Source organism: Ctenopharyngodon idella, chromosome 4, assembly GCF_019924925.1.
Source record: "Ctenopharyngodon idella isolate HZGC_01 chromosome 4, HZGC01, whole genome shotgun sequence".
Lineage (NCBI taxonomy): Eukaryota > Metazoa > Chordata > Actinopteri > Cypriniformes > Xenocyprididae > Ctenopharyngodon > Ctenopharyngodon idella.
In genome coordinates, this window is record NC_067223.1 from 8,426,234 (window position 1) to 8,448,868 (window position 22,635).

The window sequence follows — 22,635 nt, forward strand, 5'->3', positions numbered from 1 at the left end:
TTATGAAATATTAAACTTTTTTAAATGTAATTTATTCCCGTGATGGCGAAGCTGAATTTTCAGCATCATTACTCCAGTCTTCAGTGTTACATGATCCTTCAGAAATCATTCTAATATGCTTATTATTTGGTGCTCAAGAAACTTTTTTTTTTTTCCAGGATTCTTTGATGAATAGAAAGCATTTATTTGAAATCGAAACTTTTTGCTAAATTATAAATGTCTTTACTGTGACTTAATTAATTTAATTTGACTTAACTTAAATTAACTTACTGACTCCAAACATTTGAACGGTAGTGTGTTTTAAAAATACATACACAAATGAGTTTCACAAACTTACATCAAATTTTCAGTCCCTAATCAGCACTTTTGTATTCCAGTCAACATAATTTACACCAGATGGGTCTAATACATCAATCAGGTCTTACAGTATAAGTGACTGGCATTTAGAAAATGTAAAATGCTAATGATATTTGCAGAGATAAGGCCTTACAGATCCTTTTAGTGATGGTTGTGACTGGACCCTCCACTTCCCCATAAAGTGGTCTGATGGAAAAGATGTAGGTTCTGCCATACTGGAGATCCCGGATCTTATAGGAGGTGAAGCCAGAGCTCAGCAGATCAGTGGAGATGTCCACCTCTACACAGAACATGAAGAGAGGCATTTGCATTAGGACAGAATAATATTACCATTAATGTGACCAAACAGAAGTAGGAAACTAAAAACTAGAACATCTGGAAGAGTCTATTGTCTGCAAAATGATAAAATAAATGACTCAAAATACTTGAGATATGTCATGATAAATCTTTTATACCAGTTTAAAACACTTCAAGGATGTTAAAATTTTAGCATTCTCAGGATGACAGTGTTATATGTGTCAAAAGCTAAAGAATAAAAGTCCACCTTTAAAACCCTCATCACCTTCATGTTCAAGCAAAGGACACCCTCATTAGAAGGCCTCGTTGACGTCATTGCGATAACAGGAATGAATCACAGATCTCATCATGACATTATCTACGCTGTCTATTCTCTTCTTTTTTATGTCTCGTATAACAGACAAAATGGCTTCTGTGGGAGGTACTCTTATTACAAGAGCTTATCTGAAATTAGTTTTGCCCTGCCATTTAGCAACACTCATTAACAAATAAACAGCCACTTTCCTTGTTTTAAACCATCTGAGCAGTGTTAGAGCCTAGGTCTAATAATATATGATATATTAATATATGATATTCAAATAGTCTATCATTTTATTTTATTTTACAAAATGAAATTTACAGTATATCAATATACATTATATTATATATACTTCAACTATATAGATATCACAGTTGAGAGAGTGACATCATGTGTTTGCATGTTCATAAGCTACCCTTTATTTAGTAAATGTATATGCAGTCTGGATTCTTATGTTTCTGACCTGATATGTGTCTCCAGGACAGCAGGTATCCAGAGACTCCAGTCACGCTGGTCCAGTTCAGTACAGTGCTGTTGTCGGTGGTGTTCAGAGCATTAAATCCAGTCACTTTGGGCAGATCCACTGTAACACAGCAGCAATTCTTCTTCAAAATACTTACATTTGAATGCTTACTGTTGTACATTTACATGAAAACAAGCAGACTCACAGGTGCGGGCGGTCACCATTACTGGGCTTCCCTCTTTGCTTCTGACCACTGCAGACACCTGGATCTTATAGGCAGAACTGGCAGGCAGATCAGTGATGGTGAAGGACGTGGCAGAAGAAGATACAACCTCACTCTTCTTCTGTCCACCTAAGAGAAAAGACAGTGAAGATGAAGAATGGATTATTATGAAATGTAATGATAATGGAGTGTAATGAGGACTGCCGGTGCCCACCGTGAAAGGGGCTCCAGGTGATCTTGTACCCAGTGACCCCTGGTGTTTTCTTCCAGGCCAGTTTAAAAGAGCTTGCGCCAATGTCCACAACTTTTACCTCGCGAACTGTCTCAATCAGCTCAGAGTCTGTTAAAGAAGCTGCAAAACAATATGGCACAACAATTAGTGACACCAGGTTTGATAAAAGTCATTTCTCATATATTATTATTATTTATAGATGACTCTTGAAGTATTAAAGTCCAATATGTAAGACACATTTAAGTCAAAACAGGTCAAATAAATAATCTTACAGTGATGTTATTTTATACTTAACATTATAATATTTGTTTTTGCGTTTGTTTAAGTGCACTGTACTGTAGCCGCTTCACTGTGAACTGTGAAGATGTGCTGATAACAGTGATGCGGACAGCAGTGAAACACACACACATAAGCAGAGCTTCAGTAAAAATACTGCTCTATATATAGCTGTGGTCCTAAAGATGGGGGCTCAATCACAGGAGCTGTCAATCAATCTCCTGATATCCCACAATCCCACTGGAACAATGGGCGGAACATCTACATATCCCCCAACCCTGACTGTCTGAAGTGTTTAATTAACTAAGCAGAGTTTTCTTCTTATGGCTCTGATAAATGACTGTCGACCAGTTGTCATTGAAAGAAGAAAGACACGGAGCCAAACTGAGCAGTCCAACAAGACTAAATAGACAATTCAAGATTTGTTGGTACAGCTTTCCTACAGAGTAAGAACACAGTGAAGACTTAGTATAACACAGACAATAATAAAAGGAGCAATATATATTTAAAATCCTAAGAATACCAGTATGACGGCCTGGTAACTGTGAAAAGGGTTGCGAAAGCAAAAATAAGAGGGTCCTAAATGTATATTCCAGTATCCGGGTTCAGGAATGTTGATAAAAACAAAAATCCTTTTAACTAATCCTTTGTTTTCTTAAAAAAAAAGAGAGAGAAGCTAAAGTTATGCTCAGGCACTTACAATGGCAGTGAATTTTTGGAGGATTTACAAGCAGAAATGTGAAGGTTATCATTTTAAATCTACTTTTAAATGTAGATTTAATTTTAGGATTTTAGGATATTAAGGTTTATGGTGTTATGTTTCATGGCAACAAACATGTGAAATTGGATATAAATACAAAGTTCTGTCATGAAACTCTAGATGGCGCAGGCTAATAGGTCCTTTAACTCAACCTGCTCGTAATCACATTGTTATTTATAGGGCACAGCTAAATGGTTCCCTGCTGTATTAGTAGCAAATGAGCTTGCGTGCTCAACCTTCAAAATACTTTGGTAGCATTTGCCTTAGCAGTGCAGCGCGCTTCAGAAACCCTCCACCTTCCCCAGCTCCACCTGTATAGATCTGCTCAAGTAATTCATGTACGCTATATTGTACAGCAGCAGCATGTCTACTTGCTCACAGCAGCGTGCCGTGTATGTATTGGCAGTAGCAAGTCCTGTACTTGCTCTACAGCAGCAGCAGCAATAAAAGCAGCAGCAGTGTAGCAGATCTATTCTGCCAAGACCAAACATACAACACTGTCATACTCATTACCATGCCAAACACTCTGAGAGTTGTCATGACAGAACTTTATACATAAAAGGTTAGTAAGTGACTTTTCACACTACAGTCATGTTAAAGGGATAGTTCACCCAAAAATGAAAATTTGATGTTTATCTGCTTACCCCCAGGGCATCCAAGATGTAGGTGACTTTGTTTCTTCAGTAGAACACAAATGATGATTTTTAACTCCAACCGTTGCGGTCTGTCAGTCGTATAATGCATTGTCAATGGGAACTCCATCTATAAGAGTAAAAAAAAACATGCACAGACAAATCCAAATTAAACCCTGCGGCTCGTGACGACACACTGATGTCCTAAGACACGAAACAACAGTATTTATATAATTTTTTTACCTCTAATACACCATGTCCAACTGCCTTGAGCATCCGGTTGGTGAGGTCTAAAAACGCGCTCTGATGACGGAAGTGATCTGAGTGCGAGCGATCACTTCCGGCATCAGAGTGCATTCAGACCTCACACACCGGATGCCGTGCGTGCGCTCAAGGCAGTTGGACGTAGTGGTGTATTAGAGGTAAAAAATGATATAAATACTGTTCGGTTTCACACAGAAATCGATCGTTTCGTGTCTTAGGACATCAATGTGTCGTCACGAGCCGCAGGGTTTAATTTGGATTTGTCTGTGCATGTTTTTTTTTACTCTTATAGATTGTGTTCCCATTGACATGCAATATACGACTGACAGATCGCAACGGTTGGAGTTAAAAATCATCATTTGTGTTCTACTGAAGAAACAAAGTCACCTACATCTTGGATGCCCTGGGGGTAAGCAGATAAATATCAAATTTTCATTTTTGGGTGAACTATCCCTTTAACACACATATTGTTCAAGTCTTATGTCTATATTAATGAAACAGTGAGCATTTTAACATTTACGAATATACCCCATTGTAAATGCTTCACTGTAACCTAAATATTTGCTTTTTTAAAATAAAAGATGAAACAAATTGCTATTCATTTTCGTGGTTATCAACATGCAACAAATGCCATCAATTGAGCTTAACTTGTACTGAACTATTCCTTTAAATTAGTGTTTTGGGTGTCTTGAGACAGAAGGACATACTTAACAAATCCAGAAACAATCCAAAAACAACTCAATTAAATACTGTGGTTTTTCTTTTTTTTTTCTTCATATCTGTTTATTGTTGTAAAAAGTACCTGTTTGCTGTGAGAGGGTGATTTCTGGCCCTTCTGTGTTGCTGTAGAGAGCGTGAATGCTGACAGAATAAAGCGTGTGTGGCTGAAGACCAGTGATACTGTGTTGTAAAATGCTCCGGTCAAGATAACGACTCTGAGGACGCACAAATTCTGGGAGCAAAAAGCACACACACGTACAACATAAATCAAATTAAGGAATTATAATTTCATGGGCCTTATTGAAACAGAGTGGACACATTTGTCAGTGATTTTGATTTTGTAGGTGAACAGTTTTTACCTGAACTCCAGGTGAGTTTGTACTCTGTGGCACCTACGATAGGACTCCATTCCACATCGATGGACGAGCTGGTGTATGACGTTACTTTAAAATTTGACACGTATCCGAGAGGTGCTGGGGAGCAGAACGCATGACATAAGTCCCGACCAATAAGCAGCTGATGTGCAGCTCACTGTCAGAATGTTTATCAAGAAAAAAATTTCAGGTCACTCACAGGTTCTGAATGTAGCGGTGATGCCCGGACCAACCACAGAACCAAAGAGCACGTAAAGAGAGAGCACATATTCGGTGTCATGGACCAGATTCTTCAAAACATACTCAGTAGTGCTGCCATTCAAAGCCAGCTGCCTGGGCCGATCTCTCCCGACGAACTCTTTACATAAACACACACAAACACATTTATAAACAGATAACAGACATGTTTATCATCCAAAATGTATATATATACTTTTCATTTTTCATTCTTTTTTTTAAATACTAAACATCTAACACCTAATTTATCCTCTCTCGCCCTTCATTTCTCTCCCTTTTCTCCATAAATTTAGCCTCAGACTCATCTATATGTATGTGTCAGAGCGTGTGGTATGAGTCACAGAGCACTTCACTTCATCAGAATGTTCTTCCAGGTCGCTCTTTTAAAGCAAGGGCCCGCAGCCCATCACAGTGACAGAAAGGTGTCACTTTCAAAGACTCTTCTTTTGGAGGTGCTCAGAGGTGACATCAATTCATTTCCCCGAACACACACACACACACGCACACGCACACACACATTCTCCTAAACACACAGATAAAGTTGACGGCATGAGTCATGAGGCGGCACAGCGACACCTCATGTTGTCACCAACCTGTCGCTTCCATGAAAAAGAGACTATAAATCAGAAAGAGAGAGAGAGAGAGGAAATGAAAGAAAAGTAGCAACAAAAAAGAGAAACAGACTACAACGTGAAATTGGAGAGTGGAGAATGGCCAAATTCAGAACAAGGAGATCCTATGAGAACAGCACAGACACTTTTTGAGGTACCTGCAGTAGGACCCCAGGCCAGTCTGTAGCCTGTGGCTCCAGGTACAGCATTCCACGAGGTAACGGCGCTGCTAGTGCTCACCGCAGATGCTCTCAGGGTCTGTACTGCACTGCTTTCCACTGAGACAGAGAAAGAGAGCATCATAATCTTCGTCCATGGTATCCCAGCTAATAGGGAACATTCTCAAAAGGTTCTCTCAACGTTATGAACAAATGTTCTTCCAGTAATGTTAATAGAATATTCATTCAGAGATATCTGGTCTTTAATAATGTTCTCAAAACATTAGCACAAAAACATTATTTATACATCGTTCATGGAACGTTTTATTTCTAAAACTTTTTAGTTCGTCGTTCGTCTAACGCAAGGGTGGCGATCGTCGGTCCTGGAGAGACACAGTCCTGCAGAGTTTTGCTTCAACCCTAAACAAACACACCGGAGTTCACCACCCCTGGTCTAATGGTTTTTAAAGGCTTAGTTCACCCAAAAATTCTGTCATTAATTACTCACCCTCATGTCGTTCCACACCCTTAAGACCTTCGTTCATCTTTGAAACACAAATTAAGATATTTTTGATGAAATCCGAGAGCTTTCTGACCCCTCCATAGTCAGCCATTTAATTACCACTTTTAAAGCCCAGTAGGTAGTAAAGACATTGTTAAAATAGTCCATTTTTGTTTTGTTTTTGCGAACAAAAAGTATTCTCGTCGCTTCATAAAATTAAGGTTGAACCACTGTAGTCACATGGACTATTTTAACAATGTCTTTAGTACCTTTCTGGGCCTTGAAAGTGGTAATTAAATTGCTGTGTACGGAGGGGCCAGAGAGCTCTCGGATTTCATCAAAAATATCTTAATTTGTGTTCTGAAGATGAAAGAAGGTCTTACGGGTGTGGAACGACATAAAGGTGAGTAATTAAAGACAGAATTTTCATTTTTGGGTGAGCTAACCCTTTAAATGTTACTACTTGTTTCAGAAAGTTCTAGGAACATTCAAAAGTAACATTCCGATAATGTTTGCAAAATGATTGGAATGTTCCCATAATGTTTTTAAGTTTTTAAAACATAAAAAAGTATGTTTTGAACATTCAGAAAAACATTTACATAACTTAATGGGAACGTTAGCGAAACTAAATATATTTTTGTTAGTTGGGATGATTTATTATCAGTATCTTCTTGCACTCCGTCTGCACTATTTTTAATTACTGGTTTATGTAGAATTTCTTACTGTTTTAAGACACTGTGTCAAGTTAAATAACACACCTTAAGACCCCTGTTTTATTCTGTTGGCTCCGTCTAACTGTTTTGGAAAGCAAGCATGAACGGCCCCTTAAAATACATGTGTAGCACTCACATGTCTTGGCTTTGGCAGAGGTAACAGGCCCTTCAATGTCCACAAAGATGGGGTTGATAGTGACGGTGTACTCTGTGCCTGCATGCAGGCCCTGCACCATGTAGAAATTAAAGTTGTCTCCTAGGTTCACATTTTCTATGTGTCCCTCTGCAGAAATAGGCAAGCAGAGATTTGCATTTATATTTATGTTTTTAAACAGGCTGCATTTGATATCAAAGCAGCTCAGTGCTTGTTACCTGATGATGACCAGGTGAGTCTGTACCCTGTGGCACCTCTGACAGATGACCAGCGGGCCTGAACTGTGTCTGTAGTGGCGTTCTGCACCAGCAGTTGATCAACTGGGACCAGTTTCACTGCAACACACAGAGAAAGGATAAGTGCACAGAGTTTTGAGTGGGATGATAAAGCATGACAAGAATCATAAAAGTTTTACTGCAGTTATTTAAAGGATTCTTCATGAAGATGTGTGTTATACTGCCATCTAGTGGTTAAACCAGCAATACACACGATAATTCCAAACCAAACTATTTAATATAAAATTGTCACTTTAATGATAATTTGTATTCCTATAATAATAATAATAATAATGATAATAATTGTTATCATAATATATATATATATATATATATATGTTATATTAAATACTTGCATACATACTTCTTTATTAATCCCACAAGGGACCTTGTTATGTTACAGCAGCATAAAAATAACTCTAAAATTACAGATCTGCAACAAATGCTGAATATTAAATATTAAATAATGTATGTACGTACAAGACAAAAACAATGATGGTGATTATTTAGCATGGTGGTATATAAAGATTCTGATACCATCATAATGACACACTATTGTTTTGGAAGGGCAGATTATACATGAGGCGTGAGATGAAAATATGCAATAAAAGTAAAGAAACAGAAGAAAAAAAGAAAGAGGAAGTAGACTTACAAGTTTTCCCAGTGATAGATACAGGCTCACTGAGGCCCTCTGGGTAGATGGCATAGATGTTGACCTTGTACTCTTTATCCTCTTCTAAGGTGTCAATCACATGAGAGGAGACGTCGCCCATCAGCATCTGCTCATAAATGAGCCCAGGTCTGTCCACTGAGGAGGAAAAGATATATGAGAAAACAACAGCTTAAAAGTATCTCATATTCAGTCTCAGAATGTCTGTTGGTTACTCACTTCTTGGAACATAGATTTTATATCCATTCACTTTTCCAAGCGGAGGCGTCCATCCCAGGCGTAAAGAGAAAAGTCCTTCTTCAATCACACGGAAGTTTGCAACCGGTGGCACAACAGCTGAAAAAAAAGCATTCGTATGCCATTTTAAAGTACATTTATCATGTTTATAAAAATATCAATTAAATATATAATTTTAAATATAATTAAAATAAAAAGCGAATTTAAACAAAATCAATTAATTAAAACTAAATTCATAAAAAATGCCTAAAAGGTTCCATGTATGAAGCACTTGACAGACCTGATTTCACCAAGTGCAACGTTCCTGAATCAACATCTTTGCTGATCCTGGAACAACATTCCAATCAACCAATCAGATTTGAGGGACAAGTTTACAGTTTATGTCAAGTTTAGGCTTACAACTAGGGTTAGGTGCTTCTACATCAGTGTTATTCACTTATCAGTTCCCTTTGATTTTAGAGATACATTATGGGTAGGGCTAGGTTTAGGGTTCATTTTCAGAAAGGAATTTTGTTCCAGGATCAACAAAATATGTTGATCCAGCGACATGTCTTACTTGGCAAAATCACAGTGACCCAGAACACTTTAAGGTTCTATATAGAATCTTTTCTTGTAAGAGTGTATATAGTTTGACACGCACTGGTTTCTGTGATAATAGTGGCAGATTCTCCAATGCGTCCGGGGTAGATGGCATATACAGTGAGAGAGTATTCAGTCTTAGGACTCAACCCGGTAACTGGAGTACTACTAATATCTCCCTTCAGATCAATCTGAGATAGAAAGAAAGAAAAGAATATATTGTGAACAAACCATACACACATACACTTGCAAATACATAATCAACATATTAGCTTATTGCCACATAAACAAAACTTGTCCATGTGCAGCCTTCCATCTGCTGTGCTGCATGGGGTGTGCATATGGACAGGTGAGCGTGTCTCACCTGTCTCTGCTGTGCTGGGAGCAGATGGCCCTTCGGAGACACAGGGGTGATGAGCAGCCTGTAGCCGGTAACGTCTCCTGTGGCCTGACTCCAGGTCAGCTGCAGAGAGCTGTAACTCAGCTCACTCACTTGCAGATCTTTAGGTCCTACTATCCTCTCCACCACTACAGCAGACAGAACAGCACACAGGATAAAAATCATACAATTAGCTATAATAATAGTGATAGAGGATCAGGTGTGTTATTTTATTTCTAAGATCTTTGTTTTAAAAATTAAAGGTAGATATCTTTATAATAAATATTGAGTTTCAATCTAACGGTCAAGCTATTATTCCCAAACAAACACATATGACATCATTAAGAAGACCTGTGTTAGTGTTATAGGACATGAGTAACATTACTAAAAAATTGTCACTAAAATGAAAATGAATTTATATTTACATTTAGGTAATAAATAGGAGCAATAGCACCAAAACAATACCATAATGAAAGTGTTCAACTGTTACATTAAAGTCCCCCTGTGGTGAAAATCAAGTTTTTAATGTTGTTTATATGTCTATGTGGTGTTTTTAATGTGCTTTAAGACAAACCGTCAACACCATTGCTGAGTATTTTCTCCTTAAAACTGCAGTGAACCAAAGAAAGTCTCAAAAACGCGGTTTGAAATCGCTGGTGTTTCTGACGTCACAAACTACCTTGTAACCAATCACGTCAACAAGTGGATCTCTGAGCTGGTGTGAGTGAGTGAAGGCAGGGCTAATTTGCATATTCATAGAAGGGCGTATACTAAATGAGGCAAGGGTGTAGAATTACATTCAAGCTATTTTAAGGCATAAACGTTGAAATTTGTCATTTTGGTAATCAAAGATGAGTTTTAAGGAATAAAATTATTGACTACAGGGGGACTTTAATTTTGTCAAGTTTAATTACTATTAAAAGAAAGGGGTTAAAAAGACAATATTCAGTTATATTATCAAATTAACAGCACTGACACTATTGGATGAAAGCAAAATTTAAACGGAACTGAGCTGGATAGTGATACTAACATTGACGACACTGTTATTAAACTGAACTGAATCAACATTAAACTGACTTGACCTGAATAATGACGCTATTGCCTTGTGTAGAGCTGCCTATTTGGCCATTTTTGCGCAATTTGACTTTTTCAATCAATCAATCAAGCAATCAATCAATCAATCAATCAATCACAGGCCAAGTAAAAAATAAAACCTCTATAATTTATGCGTGCATTTTTTTGAAAATGAAAGTGTTCATGTAAATCTTCCATTTATTACATATATAGTTAAGTATACATGACATATATAGTTAGACAATATATAAAGCTTGTCTACGCGAGCAACAGTAACCAAGGAGTTTAACAAGAGGGCCAACTGTGTTTAGATAAGCTTGAAATGCAATAAATAAAAATTTGGTGACAAAAAAGATAAGCCTTAAGTTTCATCAGCAAAACTCATGATCATTTTACCAGGTGGCTTTTGTTTAACAGGCCGGGGAGGTTCTGAAGCAGTGAAGCAGATGCGGCGAGAGAGTTTGGGCAGCAGGTGCTCGAGGAAGGAGTAATCTGGGCTGAGCATCAGATGTTCCTCATGGGGTTCTGTAACGATCTTCTTCAGCTCAGACTGATTGGCGTTCCTCACCCCTGAAGAACACACAACACACACCAAAAAGGCACAGATTAGCTTCAACACAGATCTACTTCACCATTCCTTGCAGATTATGGGATCAGGGCATGTTGCAGGCCAAACTCGAACCTTCATCACCCATATGATCACCATGGCTATTCACTTACCACTATGCCACAGCTCCAAAGAGACTTCATTTTAAAAAAATTTAACATGGAGGCCTGTAAGGCGCAGTCAGTTCTTAACAAACGTGTGTGTGTGTGTACATGAGTGACCCTCATGTGTCTCAGACCTGTCTGCAGTGTTATCAGACTGTGTATCGGCTGTAGAGTGATGATGGGAGAACGTCACGCCGTGTTGCCCTGCTGTACATGTGTCTCATAGATGTGTCAAACGGCCTGATCTCTCTGGGAAAACTGATTAGAAAGGCAGGACACGGTGTCAGTGTGTGTGTGTGTATGTGTGTGTGTGTGTGTTGAAGGGGGGCAAGCCAAGGAGGAATGAGCTTGATGAAAAATTACAGCAATTAGTTGGCCACCGGGTAATGAGCCATAATTATTTCAGAACTCTGGGCGTCAAAACAGAAAGAGCATGAGAAAGTCAAGGAAACAAGGCTGACACACACAAACATACACATGTTTTATGTCTTGGCACATTCACCAATATTACCATTCAGTGTAAATCACTCCACTAGTTACTCTGAGTCACATGTCAAAACATAAAAAGTGTACACAGACACACACACACACACACACACTCAGGTTTGTTTTTGTGAATTGTAGGGACATTCCATAGGCGTAATGGTTTTTATACTGTACAAACCGTATTTTCTATCGCCCTACACTACCCCGACCCCTAAACCTGCCCATCACAGGAAACTGTGCACATTTTTACTTTCTCAAAAAAACTCATTCTGTATGATTTATAAGCCTTTTGAAAAATGTGGACATGGGGTAATGTCCATATAAGTCACCCTCTCCTTGTAATACCCATGTCATTATACAAATTTGTCTCCTGATATGTCACAAAAACGTGCGCCCACACACACACACACACACACACACACACACACACACACACACACACACACACACTTTTGACATGAACAGCACCAAGTCTGAAAACTCACCCACAGCAAACAGTGAAATCCCACTGTCTGTAACAGCTTTAGCTGGACCGTCCACTGGATCATCCGATTGGCCATTAGTAATCAGAACAGCAATCTGAGGCCAGAAGGAAACATAATGTGATGCTTTATATCCCAACATTGTGCAGTGAATCTCCCAAAACCTGAAGAACACTCAAATAGGCCTTTGTGCTTATTTGTAATTAAAAAAATCTAAAAATTAGCATTCATTTTGTTTAAGGTCTTAATGTTAGAATTTTACTTTCTTCCATTTAAATTTTGGAGTTGAAATAAAAACTGGACATTTCTATTGTGAGATTTTTCTAACTACAGAAATATAAAGCCAGTTGAATACTAAAAAAAAAAAGCAATAAAACTGGGTCATACTTGTAGATCCCCCTTAGATATGCCACAGGCTTTAAAAAAAAAAAAAAAAAAAAAATCGTGCAAATTTCAAAGATGTACAAAAATATATTAAAGGGTAACTCTCACAAAGACTATTAAGAAAGGTTCTGCTTGTATTTAACCCCAAAGAAAAAAAAGTAGCACTTTATTTTACAGCATATGCATTTACAGTATACTTACATGAGAAAGTACTGAGTGAAATAAGGTAACTATATGGGTTGAGGTTAGGTTTAGGGTTAGTACCCAGTTATTATAGGACTTAGATGTAAAGCAGGACTGTAAAATAAAGTGCTACAAGGAAAAGTAATATTGGTAGCACTTTATTTTACAGTACTGTTCCGCATGTACATACTATGTACTTATTATTGCAATTACAATAACTGGGAAATAACTAGGTACTAACCCTAAACCTATCACTAAACCTAACCTTAACCCACGTGGTTACCTTATATTAACAGTACTTTCTTGTGTAACTACACTGTAATTACACTGTAAGTACACATACTGTCAAATAAAGTGTAACCATAATATTTTACATATAGAAAATAAGGCCTACATTTAGGACTATTACATTTATTTATTCTTATTACTAATATTATTATGCATTGTGACAGTTTCAGGACATTTAAGCATTGTTTACACCTCCATTTTTTTTTTTACTGTAATGAGTCTTCGTCTATACTTTTACTATTCCCATTATTTTCAACTACTGTAATATACTGTAATTACTGTAATATAGGATTTTTTTAACTGCATTACAGAAAAACAAAACTGTTATATAATCCCTTTTTAATTTAAATCATCATACAGGTTATGTATTCTTTACAACTGAAATATATAATTATCTTTCACATTACAGTAATAAGAAAAAAATGAGAACCGTCTTGACAGCTTTCATGAAACCCACCCAAAAATGTGAATTTGTATTAAAGGACTCAATCTGCCATAAAGAGTATCACGCTGATACTGATGCCCTTGAAAGCACACGGCATGAATTATCATCTCATTGCATACATAATTCCCCAACCGCAGCAGATCCAAACTTGCAAAGTCGCTTACACTCACAAATGAGTATTCTGGAAAAGAAACATCTCCTGGGTCACCTAAAGTTCATCGCATTGGTCGAGCTGGGTCTGGGTTCATCTTTATGCACATTACACTAGTATGCCATTACAGTGCATGCGATGAGAGTTTTAATAAAAGGTGAAATCTCTGCAGTTCATTATAAACGCCTGCTCGTTTCCCCACACCAGGTGCTCTACGGCAAGACCAGCAGCTGTGTGCAGTTTGGAATCCTAATCAAGCCCTAAATTAGGATGGGTGGGACACTGCGGAGCAGAGTGTGTGCACTGCAGCACAGGACGTGATGTCCTGACAGAATCAATGGAGTGATTGCAGGTGCAGCTCTTTGAGATATAATTAGAAGGTTGTTCTGTATGTATGTAAGTGACAGGATGTTTCATTTGGAAATGTAGCATTTCAATACTTTGCAGATATCACTATGATTCAGTATTCTGTCTTTAGTCTGTGTCCTAACCAAACAAACTGCCATAAAATGCCAAACAATGCAAGCTGTGAGCATGAAAATAACATAGTCTTTTTGATTGGTTTCCATTTATGCGGCATCATGCTGGGTAAAAACCTTTTGGATCCTTTTTTAGGGTTATAGCGTAGCCACACTCACTTTAAAATGTCATTGGCCATAATCCTGATCCTCATAACTGTACAATAAACATCAAATATCTTCTGATTGGCTGTGATTGTATCATGGCGTGCAGCAGTTTCTTGGTCATTGTGGACAGAAAAATTGTCGCCATCTTTAATTGTAAACTTTGGAGGCCCTAAAATTTAGAGTAAATATGCAATACTGCATAAAGCCATTTTAAAATCTCCCTTGTGGCTCTAACGTGACTTTGGTTGTGTGTGAACTTGTCTTTTGTATTTGTATGTAGCGCTTTAGATGCAGTTTCTGTGCCACCTTTGCAGTGTAAAGTTGGTCTTTTTCTCTCACAGATGGGTTAAGGTGTTTTGAAGTGATTGTGATTGAAGCGTCACACCTTTGGGGAGTTGTCTCTGACAATAGAAGGACTGAACACAGACTCTACGAGGAATTCCAATGCCAGGCCGGTGCGGCTGTTGCCTCCCTCATACGGCACCTCCTCCACGGCTCTGAGCACTTCCTCCAGAGTCGAATAATCCGTCACAGCTATACGCATCCTGAACAAGGACACAACCGGATACATATGGAGTATTTAAGCTGTTTATTCGTGCTTACTAAGATAAAAGGTCGAGCATACAGTATTTACACATGCAGTATATGCATACGGACCTGGGCAAGTCTGAATAGACAGTCACTCCAAAGCGAATGCCTTCCTGTCCAACCACACTTCCCTTGAAGGCTCGGATGATGTCTGCTATGAACTCTTTGATCTGCTGGAAGCTGGTTGGACCAACTGACCAGGAATCATCCACCAGGAACACAACATCAGCAGGCATGGCTGTACGACATACTGAAAGAACAAGAGCAAGAGGTTGATTTTTGACAAATGTTCCTCTTTTACCATGGCTGAGACTATTTTTATAAGCAAAATTTTTCTAAAAGATGGCTAAGAGTTCATATTAAGAAAGTTAGGCACAATTTAGAGGAAATGGACACACACACCCTACAGAAAGCTGAACAAGATTTATGAATTACAATTCATAGAAAGATCAACAAACACAACAGAGGTATTTCATTAGTCCAATAAAAAGACGTGTCTTTTGCAAGTCTGATGTTCTTTGGCTTTGTTTCAAATTTATGGTAAATTGGAGCATTCTGGAAAATGAAGTGATCTTTCTCCATGACCCATAAAATGAAAGTTAAATTAGTAAGTATAATGAAATAATATTTACATCAAATAGTATTTGATTCAATCAGCATTAGAGTTTAACTGCATTTTAGTTATACTTATGAAATTAAATTGCAGTTTTGCATCATATTTCAATAAAACTTCAGGAAGGGGGTCCAACCTCACTCTTATCAAGGCTCTCTTGTTCACACCCAGCCACAAAGTGTGCATTCACCATAAGATGGCAGTGTAGACTCAGAAAAAAATTCAGATTTTCAGAGCCATTTAATGTATGCCTACTGATCTGCACTTTAGGAACCACATTAAACAGGAAAAGCAACTACACACACAAAATAAGACCTGATTAGAATAACAGTAAAGTCCAGTCATTCAGTGCTTGTGTTATGGTTTGATCTGACCTACAATTTCAGGATGTTTTCTGAGCTTCTTTTCCAGTAGTGTACAGTACATCCTTAAAATGAATCCAATATCCACTTGCTTGTGAGGTGATTGCACAATCATTGTGACGCTTGCGATGACTAGCACTAAGTGGACTGCAGATGTCCTCTAAGTCTGACAACTCTCTAAAGATGAACTGTTTTAGGCAGGAGCTAATCAGTACTAGATTAAACTTAATAGTAGCAGACAATGTATAGCCTGATCTCAGAAATCAGAGAAGATAGTTTTACACGCCCACACCTGAAATACAACAAAAAACAAAGGAGACAAGTACATCCCAGGCTTTTCAACGACTCTAACTAGCTCACATTAAGAATGCCTTGAAATGTTCTTTTTTCCCCCTCCCAACAACCACAAGATGACAGACTCTATTATAAAATAAGAACACAATAGAGCTCTGGAAACAAAAGTATATGCATTAAACGGCATGATGTTATTGATCATCTGGCAGAAACTGCATAAAAAGTTCAGTCTCATTTCCGAAAAAGTTGCTGCACAGAGCTGGGAAAATCTGTGCCACCCACATCAAAAGGGAACAAACACTGCAGGCTGTAGTGATTTATCACTCATATACAGCATTCTAAGCGAGAAAAATGCTTTCGTGCAATAGGGAAGTTCATCAAAAGCAAACTTTAACGGTCCAGTGAGGATGCTCTCTGCAGGCAGCGCTGATGGTCTAGAGGCATTCAACCAGTGGAAGGGACGAGGACAGACGGACTGGAAAAATCTGAATTTGGCAGATGTTCTCTCAGCCCAAGCATCTTAATTCAGGTGAACATTACATCAGTATATGGCTTTTAACGTTTTATATATACAAATCATTGAATGTGTATATATATATATATATATATATATATATATATATATATACACCAATCAGGCATAACATTATGACCACCTTCCTAATATCGTGTTGGTCCCCCTTTTGCTGCCAAAACAGCCCTGACCTGTCCAGGCATGGACTCCACTAGACCCCTGAAGGTGTGCTGTGGTATCTAGCACCAAGATGTTAGCAGCAGATCCATTAAGTTCTGTAAGTTGCGAGGTGGGGCCTCCATGGATTGGACTTGAGGACAGCACATCCCACAGATGCTCAATTGGATTGAGATCTGGGGAATTTGGAGGCCAAGTCAACACCTTAAACTCGTTGTTGTGCTCCTCAAACCATTCCTGAACCATTTTTGCTTTGTGGCTGAAAGAGAAAGAGGCCACAGCCACCAGGGGATACCGTTTCCATGAAAGGGTGTACATGGTCTGCAACAATGCTTAGGTAGTTGGTACGTGTCAAAGTAACATCCACATGGATGGCAGGACCCAAGGTTTCCCAGCAGAACATTGCCCAAAGCATCACACTGCTTCCGCCGGCTTGCCTTCTTCTCATAGTGCATCCTGGTGCCATGTGTTCCCCAGATAAGCAACGCACATGCACCCGGCCATCCACGTGATGTAAAAGAAAACGTGATTCATCAGGCCAGGCCACCTTCTTCCACCAGACCACACGGGCCAGCCTTTGCTCCCCATGTGCATCAATGAGCCTTGGCCACCCATGACCCTGTCGCCGGTTCACCACTGTTCCTTCCTTGGACCACTTTTGATAGATACTGACCACTGCAGACCGGGAACACCCCACAAAAGCTGCAGATGCTCTGACCCAGTCATCTTGCCATAACAATTTGGCCCTTGTCAACCTCACTCAAATACATACGCTTGCCCATTTTTTCAACTTTGCAGACAAAATGTTCACCTGCTGCCTAATATATCCCACCCACTAACGGGTGCCATGATGAAGAGATAATTTATCTCTTCATCTGTCAGTGGTCATAATGTTATGCCTGATCGGTATATATATATATATATATATATATATATATATATAGAAAATACATTTTATATCTTAGTGTTTGGGAAATATGTTTGAAAACAGTCATTATTTTTGCTATTCCACTTGGTAACCACACAGCAAAATCCCCAGAGTTAAGACCAGAGTACATATGCTCAGAGTACATATGGTCCCTCTCTAAACAGTGTTAAAATAACACTGAAGCAGAAATAAAGTTAAAGTTAATGAGATAATTAAGCAATTAATTGAGTGATGATCAAACATTAATGATGAACACCTGCTGTTAACAAGCAGAATCACTGAAGTAAAGAGAAACACAAGAACTACAACTGACTTCAGCCACAGCCTTAGATGAAATCTGAGCGAGCTCTAACTCTGGGGATTTTACTGTGCATGCACCAAAACCTATCCTTTCATTCATACGTTCGTTCGTTCATTCATTCATTTGTTCGTTCATCTGTTTGTTTGTTTGTTTGTTTGTTCATTGAATGATTCAGTAAATGATTCAGAATTCACTCCATCATTATCTTTTTTTTCCTGCTGCCTCTCACTACTTCAAATCCATTAGCATTCACAGTAATACCTGCAACCTGCAAAAGAGCCACAACGCAGCGCTGCCATGTCAGGACAGACTTTTCATCGCATACAGCACAATAAACAGATCTCTCTAGATCTGATTCTAGATACATCTCTAGACACATCTCAGCTGCAGCTTGCAGACTGTGCAATAGTGTGCAAAGAGGATTACACTAAAATCATCTGCTGTTAGATTAAAATCATCAGCCTGTGAAGATGATGCTTAACACGATACAACTTAAAAGAGCTCCATTCAGTGCTGAGTCATAAAGTCAGTGAAGAAATAAGGTTATTAAGCAAACATTTGCTTACTTTAAAAGCAACTGTAACAGAGTGACAGGCCATTACCATGACAACAAGGCCCTGAAGGTAATGAGAAGTGACTACCTGTGTATTTACAGATATAAGGGTTGATTACTGGGTTATATGCTCATGCTTTTACATTTAACAGGGCTTCGACAAAACAGGAAGAGATGGTGAAAGAGTACAAGGACGTGACCTCAGAAAGTACATTCTTTCCATTTCATAGTCAAGTGTCTGTCACTGCAAACAGCCATTTTGAAGAGGTGTGGAAAATTACAGTGTTTCAGGGCATTAGTGCATCAGTCAGTAATTGGTCCTGACAGACTCTTCTAAAACCATCCTGCGTGAATTCAATATGTTTCACATTCTTGCTCTTCTAGCTCTCTCCCCCTCACACTCACAGCTCAAGGTGAAACAGAAACGCACACACTGATTTCTTTGTAGACAGTTCTGTGCTTATGGAAATCAGGGAGGGGTACAATGATTTATCTTAAAAGGCTCAAACCAGAGGTATCAAGCTGCAGGAGGTCTGCAGATGGGCCGCAGCAGAACCTGCTGACTCAGCAGGAAGCATGTGGAAAGAACTCTGTGTCCACTTCAACTCCACCTGTACAGCCTCATCAGGTGAACTGACACACATGGTAATGATTAAAAGTAAACTTTCCTGAAACATTATTGCAAAAGAATCTCATACAACAAGAAATTTGTAAGGATTTGAACTGTTGGTTCATCAAGGACATTTATAGTTTTGAGACAGGACAGTGACAGGAACCTATCAGCGAGATAAATGCATGTACAATTAGGATCTGTTTAATATCTCGGTTAGACAGCTATAAGATAATTGAAAAAAGAGTAAAAATAAGATAAAATAATACAATAAATTAAAATAATTGAATAGGCAAAAAGCACCAACATTGAAGTAACTGATTAATTATTCAACTAATAAAAAAAATAAATATGATTATTTAAAAATTAGTATTAATAATAACTAATTAGCATCTAGCACAGGGGTGCCCAGTCCTGCTCCAGGAGATCTACCTTCCTGCAAAGTTCAGCTCCATCCCTGGTCAAACACAACTGAACCAGCTAACTGAGGCTAAGTTCACACTGTCACACTGATTATTTGTGTATCAGATTGGAATCTGATCTAAAATGACTAACTCTCCACATTGGCTAAATTCAAACTGTCAATCCAAATCCGATTGTTGGTGTATCCGATTGGAATCTTAACTAAAATTATTGACGTTCACACTGTGTATCGCAACTCCATTTTGTGTGTCCCATGCCGCTCTTTCGTTTTCCGGAATATCTGCATTGGTGTATATGGCACTGACGTTGTGTTGGTATAGGTATATGTATCTGCAACATGGAGGGGTTTGGAATACAGATGCTATCTTATTTACAACATGACAATGTGTAGCCGTTGTGCTACTGCGTCTTATGAGGCAGCAGCAGAAACTTGGAGGCTGGTTTGCGTGACTTTATTCCATGCTGTCGCCTCCACCAGTTTCAAAACATGTATCTGTTATATTGTCATTTTCTGCTCGTCCGGCACTTTGCAACAACACAACCTTGTTTCTGCAGCTACTTTCAACATGTTTCCTTTAAAAAAATCTGACGTTTACGTTTTATGTGGTGTGAGAAAGTCACATAAACCATGCAAAATCCGATCAGAGCAGTCAGAATGAAACGGATTTAAAGAAATTCCATTTTAATAGGACTTCAAAAACACATATGAATGTAGCTTAAAACTGATTTGTAAAAATCACATTTCATGTGATTTTTTGCCGTTCACACTTGCTAAATCTGAACAGATTTCAATCGGATATGGACAAAAATTGGATTCGGACTAAGGCTACGTTCACACTGTCAGTCCAAATCCAATTATTTGTTTATCCGATTGGAATCTGATCTAAAATTACTGACGTCCACATTGTGTATTGCAATTGTTCAGATCCGTTTTGTGTGTCCATGTCGCTCTTTCGTTTTCCGGATTATCTGCATTGGTTTCTATGGCAATGACGTTGCGTTGGCAGCCAAAACAACAACAAAAACACAACCTTGTTTCTGCAGCGACTTTCAGCATTGTATCCTATAACGATGTTTACATTTTACGTGGCGTGAGAAAGTCACATAAACCACGTTAAATCTGATCATAGCAGTCAGACTGAAACAGATTCCCAGAAATGCGATTCTAATAGGATTTCAAACCACATATGGATGTAAGGATTTGTAAAAAAACGCATTTCATGTAATTTTTGGTCATTCACACTTGCTAAATCTGATCGGATTTCAATCTTATATCAGATTTGGACTGACAGTCTAAACGCAGCCTAACAGTCTGAACAAGGCAGATCTTCAGATCTTTTGGATCTGAACTCTGCAGTTAGGTAGATCTCCAGGAAAAGGATTGGGCACCCCTGATCTAACATATCAATTTATCATTTTACATCTTATCTATTGTTTTAAAAATATTTTATGTGAAATTATAGAGTGGGAAAGTAAAAGAAATCGCATTGTATGCAAAAAACTTCTCTTTTTTGATGCTACTCAAATCATGAAGTGAATTAAAAACAGTGGAAGTCCAATGTTTCTTTCAGTCTTTTGGTTTTCTTTTACCTTAATTCAGGGGTGTCCAAACTCGGTCCTGGAGGGCCACTGTCCTGCAGAGTTTAGCTCCAACTTGCCTCAACACACCTGCCTGGAAGTTTCTAGTATGCCTAGTAAGACCTTGATTAGCTGGTTCATGTTTGTTTAATTGGGGTTGGAGCTAAACTTTGCAGGACAGTGGCCCTCCAGGAGCAGGACTGGACCCCTGACTTAATTCAAATGGTTCACATCCAAACACAAAGGGTTGGATGTCATTCTTGCACATACTGAGAGTCACTCAAATTTAGTTACTCGCCAAACTTGAGCATTTAATGCTTGGCAAATGTTCATTTTGTACCTTGCCTGCAACCTTTTCAGAGTGTGATTGATTGAAGGGCGGGATATTGGCAGTTCACTGGGGACTGAAGAGGCCCTATTGCAAATAGATAAAGCATGAGTCAGCAGTCTACCTTCAGCCTCTGCAGTGGCGCTTTGATAGGAGAGAGACAGGGACAAGAGGAAGATCCATACGCCGCAATATCCCATTCTCTCGCTCTCTCTCGTCCTCTGACTTTCTCTTTCGTTCCCTGTCCTCCCCCTCTTATCTCTCTGCCAGCAGATCCTCTTCCTTGGACTGATGTCCTGAGACGGGCGTGTTCTCCACTTTATTTAGCTGCTATGCTCTCTCCCTTTTATCTGTAAGACAGAGGAAGAGAGATCGGTATCGTCATACATATGCATGTACACACATTCAGAATAATCATTTTGATCTATTCTGTTAGCAGAGTCAATGTAATCGCTAAATCTTCGCTGAAAATCGCCTGTATAATCCGGCACATTTATCCTGTCAGATATGGCTGTGCAGGCCTGCTGAGCGCCGGTTAAGAAATGAATAGCACTCAGATGGAAACAGGTATTATTCAAATAAAAGAGAATTGTTTAAGGTGAAGAAACTGGGGTACTGCACAATGCTATTCTACTTAGAAGTTTATTCCTCTCAGAGTGTCATGTAAGGATTAAATTCAACAAGGACAGTAATACAATAGTAATACAATAAAACTTTGTACAGTAAAAAGAATGAAAATTGTGTCATAATTTACATTTTGTTCTTCTGTAGAACACAGAAAGAGAAGTTTGATAGAATGTTATGCTGCTTTATTTTCCATATAATGAAAGTAGATGGTGGCCTCGGGCAGCCAATGTCCAAAAACTATTTGCAACATGCCACAATTGATCAAAAGTGACAGTAAATATATTTTTAATGTTACAAAAGATTTCTATCTCAAATAAAGGCTGTTCTTTTGAACTTTCTATTAATCAAAGAATCATGAAGAACAATTTATTACGGTTTACACAAAGCAGCACAACTGTTTTTAACATTGATAATAATAAGAAGAAATGTTTTTTGAGCACCAAATGATTCTGAAGGATCATGTGACACTGAAGACTAGAGTAATAATGCTGTAAATTC

The 22,635-nt window shown here is 38.5% G+C and overlaps 1 protein-coding gene across 1 annotated transcript in view; it reads right to left on the minus strand.

The window, feature by feature from the left end:
• The window catches only part of col7a1l (collagen type VII alpha 1-like), a 68,563-nt gene that overhangs the window by 39,489 nt on the left and 6,439 nt on the right, over positions 1-22,635 (minus strand). Inside the window, exons 2-20 of the mRNA XM_051890808.1 lie at positions 21,635-21,860; positions 14,899-15,079; positions 14,627-14,786; positions 12,168-12,261; positions 10,882-11,055; positions 9,397-9,560; positions 9,094-9,223; positions 8,436-8,552; positions 8,199-8,354; positions 7,490-7,606; positions 7,254-7,400; positions 5,903-6,022; positions 5,096-5,254; positions 4,882-4,995; positions 4,605-4,754; positions 1,853-1,990; positions 1,621-1,767; positions 1,416-1,535; positions 491-637 (exon numbers count right to left, since the gene is read on the minus strand). Of these exons, the coding sequence (XP_051746768.1) occupies positions 491-637; positions 1,416-1,535; positions 1,621-1,767; positions 1,853-1,990; positions 4,605-4,754; positions 4,882-4,995; positions 5,096-5,254; positions 5,903-6,022; positions 7,254-7,400; positions 7,490-7,606; positions 8,199-8,354; positions 8,436-8,552; positions 9,094-9,223; positions 9,397-9,560; positions 10,882-11,055; positions 12,168-12,261; positions 14,627-14,786; positions 14,899-15,079; positions 21,635-21,710 (2,611 nt within the window). The 5' untranslated portion in view covers positions 21,711-21,860. The remainder of the gene's footprint in view (positions 1-490; positions 638-1,415; positions 1,536-1,620; positions 1,768-1,852; positions 1,991-4,604; positions 4,755-4,881; positions 4,996-5,095; positions 5,255-5,902; positions 6,023-7,253; positions 7,401-7,489; positions 7,607-8,198; positions 8,355-8,435; positions 8,553-9,093; positions 9,224-9,396; positions 9,561-10,881; positions 11,056-12,167; positions 12,262-14,626; positions 14,787-14,898; positions 15,080-21,634; positions 21,861-22,635) is intronic.